The 5,529-nt window shown below is 52.1% G+C and overlaps 1 protein-coding gene across 2 annotated transcripts in view; it reads left to right on the plus strand.

Moving 5' to 3' along the window:
• Window positions 1-4,671, plus strand: part of WDR74 (WD repeat domain 74) — a 12,266-nt gene extending 7,595 nt beyond the window's left edge. Inside the window, exons 4-11 of one of the 2 annotated variants that reach the window (XM_026446519.2) lie at window positions 1,535-1,610; window positions 1,728-1,874; window positions 2,038-2,139; window positions 3,041-3,141; window positions 3,237-3,292; window positions 3,657-3,802; window positions 3,919-3,975; window positions 4,445-4,671. In XM_026446519.2, coding sequence (XP_026302304.1) covers window positions 1,535-1,610; window positions 1,728-1,874; window positions 2,038-2,139; window positions 3,041-3,141; window positions 3,237-3,292; window positions 3,657-3,802; window positions 3,919-3,975; window positions 4,445-4,624 — 865 coding nt within the window. In that variant the 3' untranslated portion in view covers window positions 4,625-4,671. Of the gene's footprint in view, window positions 1-1,534; window positions 1,651-1,727; window positions 1,875-2,037; window positions 2,140-3,040; window positions 3,142-3,236; window positions 3,293-3,656; window positions 3,803-3,918; window positions 3,976-4,444 lie in introns of both variants that reach the window. The other variant, XM_031936701.1, reaches the window with a different exon arrangement.
• Window positions 4,672-5,529: the final 858 nt, after the last annotated feature.

Here is a 5,529-nt window from a genome sequence, read left to right on the forward strand (position 1 = left end):
TTTTTTTTTTTTTTCTTTTTTTTAAATGCAGAGTCTCACCCTGTTACCCAGGCTGGAGTGCAGTGGCATGGTCTCGGCTTACTGCAACCTCCAACTCCCAGGCTCAATTGAGATTCTCCTGCCTCAGCCTCCCAAGTAGCTGGGATTACAGGCATCCACCACCACGCCCGGCTAAGTTTTTTTTTTTTTTTTTTGTATTTTTATTAGAGACAGGGTTTCACCATGTTGGCCAGACTGGTCTGCATCTCCTGACCTCAAGCGATCCGGTCACCTTAGCCTCCCAAAATGCTGGGATTACAGGTGTAAGCCACTGCACCCAACCAAGGAAGCATTTTAATACAAGATGGACACTATATTAGGTTGGGATTAAATGTAAAGGGCTTTAAGTGCTAGGTTGAGAGATGTGCACTTTTATTGGTGTTGGTGAGTTATTCATTTTTTGTTTTTGTTTTTCTGAGAGACAGAACCTTGCTCTGTCTCTGAGGCTGAAGTGCAGTGGCATAATCCCGGCTCACTGCAACCTCCACCTCCCTTGTTCAAGCAATTCTCCTGCCTCAGCTTCCCAAGTAGCTAGGACTACAGGCATGTGCCACCACACCCAGCTAATTTTTGTATTTTTTAGTAGAGACAGAGTTTCACTATATGTTGGCCAGGCTGGTCTGGAACTCCTGACCTCAGGTGATCTGCGTGCCTCGGCCTCCCAAAGTGCTGGGATTACAGGCGCGAACCACTGTGCCTGGCCGAGTTACCAGTTTTTGAATACCAAGTACCATAGTCAGCACTGGGAGCCTGTAGGAGTATGGAGGATAGATTGGAGACAGCAACTCGGAGACTTTTGTCACAGCTCAGGCAAGTCGAAACAGAGCCTGAACCCAGCTGGGGAGGGTTGGCAGGCATGAGAAAGAACATAGGCGCAGGCTGTGCAGATCCTGGGGAGAGACTTGCTTGGACTTCTTGAGATACTTTAAGCAAAAGACTGACATTTAGTTCCTGAAACCCAGAGCAAGGAACACAAGAAGCTAGTGTTTGACTTTGACCAAACCCTAAATTCAGACCAGTCCCATTTCAATCCTTTTAGAACTACTGATCCTGAGCCCTAGTAAGCAACTCAAGATTCAGATAGACCAGTACGGCCAAGTGCTAGACACAGCTGTGAACAGCAAAAGCACTCCGGAATATTACAGAGTTGATTTCTAGCTGCAGTTGTAACATAGCTGAGTGGCAAATTAGCTTCTCGGCAATTCTGTTTCCTCACTTGGTAAACCCTCACCCTGTTGAGTAAGTTGAATTAACAGATTAGGAAGCTGGAAGCTGTCAGGCTCTGCCTAGAGCCCAGGACCTAGAGGCTTTCTTCTAAACTGGACTGTTAGTAGGGAATCGGGTTGATATGAGTTTGGGGCCTAGAGAATACTTTTGTACTTTTTTTGTTTGTTTGTTTTTAAACATTAGTCAAGTCTAGTAGTGAGAAGGAGAGAAAGATTAGAACAAGGAGTTTAAGCACTTAAAAAATCCCAACTCTGTCCTTTCTCTGCAGCACCCTCATCACATGTGTGGATTCTGGGATTCTCAGAGTCTGGCGTGACAATGACAAGAACACATCCTCGGACCCCGTGAGGCTTCCCTGCCCTGATGGTTGCGGGAGGGGCTGGGGTAGGTGCCTAATGACCATGTTGGGGAAGGGAGGATTAAGAACTCTAGAACGAACTCTTATCTCCCATTCTTTTTAGCTCCTGGAACTGAGAGTGGGCCCTGGGGTGTGTAGGATGCGCCAAGACCCAGCACACCCCCATGTGGTTGCCACAGGTGGGAAAGAGAATGCTTTGAAGATGTGGGACCTGCAGGGCTCTGAGGAACCTGTGTTCAGGGCCAAGAACGTGAGTGACAGGAGTGTGAAGGAGCTGTTCCTGAAGTTGAGGGAGGCTGTGGCCACTGACTATGCGTCAGAGACTAGATGGGCTTTAGGGGGCGAAGGAGGGCTGAAAGGAGGAGCACATCAAGCCCCCCACAGCCCTGTTCCCCATCTGCCCACCCCACCAGGTGCGGAATGACTGGCTGGACCTGCGGGTTCCCATCTGGGACCAGGACATACAGTTTCTCCCAGGATCACAGAAGCTTGTCACCTGTACAGGGTACCACCAGGTAAGGTGTCATCTCACCCCTACCTTCTCCTGGGATAAAGCAGCCTTCTGGAGAAATGGCCCCCATGGTTTGGCACAACTGCCTTTCTCACCATTCTGAGCTCAGAGGAGGAAGTGCATCCGCATCTGTTCCAACCCTGTCCCTGAGCCCATGACCTTCCTCTGCTGCATTCTAGGGTGGAGTTTCCTGAACCATGCTGTTTTCCTCCCACCTGGAAGAGAGGAAAGGAGAGTGGATCCCCTTCACTGTGGGAATTATAGGGTGCAGGTGTCAGAGGACATTGGGCTAGGGGTTAAGAGAACTGGGTTCTGGTCCTGATGCAGCCTCTCTGATTTGCTTTGGACTGAGGCCTGAGCCTCCCATCTCTGGCCTCAGCTCCTCAGCTTTACATGAAGGGCCCAAGTGAGGAATCTTTTTGGCTGTCTCATTTGACGTCTTGAGACACGGGTAGGGCTGGGTCACTGTATTTGTCCTGTTTCCTTTGCTTTCTGCACATTGAAGTCTGATCTTGGTCGTACACCTTTGCTCAAAGCGCATATGAGGGCATCCTCTTTCCTCCTTTATTCAGGCTAACCTCTGCTTGAAATTTAGCACCCACCGACTACTAGACTGACTTGCTTTTCCATCCCTCCATTTCCCCTAGATGGGAGTATGGGGGGATGGAATGCTCACACACTTCCAACCTAGGGGACCTCTCCCCTCAGCTCTGTCCATTTATGCTGCTAAGCAGCTCTTCTGACACCCTGATGCTCAGAGAAGAGGCATACATCTAAGATGAGAAAGTTTCTGACAGTGGATCATAAGTAAGAGAGCAGTGTGCAGGGAGCAGGTGAGGATGCAGAGATGCCAGAGGGTAGGTACAGGGTGAGGATACTTTGGTGATGCTTCAGTCTTCCTCTAGGTTCGTGTCTATGATCCAGCATCCCCCCAGCGCCGGCCAGTCCTCGAGACCACCTATGGAGAATACCCACTGACAGCCATGACCCTCACTCCGGGAGGCAAGTGAGTGTTTAGAGGGGAAGGGGTGGGAGGGTGGGGCTTGGGAAGGGCTCCAGGAGGTTACTGCTGACTCCGCTTGCCTCTGGTCTCATCCTCAGCTCAGTGATTGTGGGAAACACTCATGGGCAGCTGGCAGAAATTGACCTTCGGCAAGGTGAGTGGACTAGGGTATGTTGAGGGGAAACATACCCCCAACAACCCAGGGGGGAAAGGAAGGAGCAGGGAGAAGGGTAAGGATTCCCTCTAAGGCGGTGCAGTGGGGCCAGTGAGGCCTCATTCAGGTGCCAGATTGCCTGGGTTCAAATCCTGGTTTCCTCAAAAGCTGTATGACCTTAAACTATTTCAACTCCCTGTGCCGTAATTTCCTCACCTGTGAAATGGAAATATTAGTAGAAGCTCCAGTCTCAGGGTTTTGTTGCAGATTAAATGTTGAAATGGAAAGTGATTGGAACAGGAAACAATGAATGGTTGGTTATTGTGGCCAGCCAGGTATCACGGATGCTTCCCCCCTTCTCTAGGGCGTCTACTGGGCTGTCTGAAGGGGCTGGCAGGCAGTGTCCGTGGGTTGCAGTGCCACCCTTCAAAGCCTCTACTAGCTTCCTGTGGCTTGGACAGAGTGTTGAGGATACACAGGATCCAGAATCCACGGGGTCTGGAGCATAAGGTAAGTCATCTCTCCCACCCCAAACTCATAGTCTTGTGGAGGCTCCGCCTCCTTTGTCCCCTTTCATGTTTCTGTCTCAGCATGCCTGGCTCCTTAAGGTCCTTCATGTTTTGCAGGTTTATCTCAAGTCTCAATTGAACTGCCTCCTCCTGTCAGGCAGGGACAACTGGGAGGTGAGCAGTTGGGTCCGGGAATGTGGGAACTAAGGGCATAGATGTGAGGACCTCCCTATGAAGAGGAAAAGGAGGCAGCTGGAATGCAGACCTGGGACTATCTGTTTACCTGCCTGGTCACTTAATTTCTCTGAGAGGCATTAACAGTTAAAATCCTGAGAGGGTTATTGCCAAGAGCACGGATGGGGTTGCTTTCTGGGAGCAGGGAATAAAGGTGGTGGTACCCAGAGGGATTATTTCTCAGCCAGGGTCTCCTTCCCTTTGGGTTTGTCCCTGTGCCCCTGACTACTTTTTCTTCTTTTTTTAACTTCTTTTTGTGGAGATGGGGTCTCCTTATGTTGCCCAGTCTGGTCGCTAAGTCCTGGGCTCAAGCAATCCTCCTGCCTTGGTCTCCCAAAGTGCTGAGATTACAGGTGGGAGCCACCATTCCCAGTCCCCCTGACTCCTACGCTTTCTTCCCACTCACCAGGATGAGCCCCAAGAGCCTCAAGAACCCAACAAGGTGCCCCTAGAAGACACAGAGACAGACGAACTTTGGGCATCCTTGGAGGCAGCTGCCAAGCGGAAGCTCTCGGATTTGGAGCAGACCCAAGGAGCTCTCCAAACCAGACGGAGAAAGAAGAAGCGGCCTGGGTCCACCAGCCCCTGACGCCCCTGTGCCTGCCCACTTTGTAAATAAACAGCTGAACATCCACCATGACCCTGAGCCTTTTGTGATGGGAGAAAGGAATGAGGGGTAGCTTGGGGTGGGGGCTCCCTGAGCTGGGGCGACGGGATATCTGATGTCACAAAAGCCGGGCCCGGAGGCAGGTAGGCTGGCATGGGTGGCAGGGAGTCCAGGGCCACGCGGGGCCATGGGCTGCTGCCAAGACAAGGACTTTGAGATGTCGGATGAGCAGTACAAGGAGGCAGAGTCTGAGGACGTCAGGGAAGATGGGACCAGAGACACACACCGAGGGCCCAGGGAGTGTGAGAAGGGGCTTCCCGAGGGTAGAGGTGAGCTCAGAGGCCTCGTCGTCGCCTCAGGCGCCGAAGGTATCGACTTGAACTCCCCGAACCATCGGAATCACAAGTCGAACGAAAGCCTTCTGATCACCGTGCTGTGGCGGCGACTAACCATTTTCGGTCGTCGGGACTCCTCGCTGTCAAGTAAGAGACAATCAGACCAGATTCGGTCATCAATGTTCAGTGGTCGGGGCTCCTTGCCGTCAAGCAAGAGGCAATCAGATCAGATTCGGAAGCAGGAGCGTCCGATCCGAGAAGGCAACTAGGAGGAGCCGGAGAAGGGATGACCCCAGACCTGCTCTTAGTCCGCCCCAACCTCCAGAGAATAAAATTTCTAACGTGTACCTGCACCACCACTCTGGGAACTGGGCGCGGACACCGCCGGGCGGCTGGTTCTTTAAGGCTCCTCCCCGGAGGCGGGCCCAGCCCCCTGGGCTCCCGCTGTAGTACTCCGGGGCGGGGTCACGGTACCGCCTTAGCCAATGGGAGGGGGGTCGCTCTTGCGTTTGGATGTGGGGCGTGTCTTTCGGGTCGCCTGGCTTGAATATA

The sequence above is a fragment of the Piliocolobus tephrosceles genome, chromosome 13 (genome assembly GCF_002776525.5).
Source record: "Piliocolobus tephrosceles isolate RC106 chromosome 13, ASM277652v3, whole genome shotgun sequence".
Classification (NCBI taxonomy): domain Eukaryota; kingdom Metazoa; phylum Chordata; class Mammalia; order Primates; family Cercopithecidae; genus Piliocolobus; species Piliocolobus tephrosceles.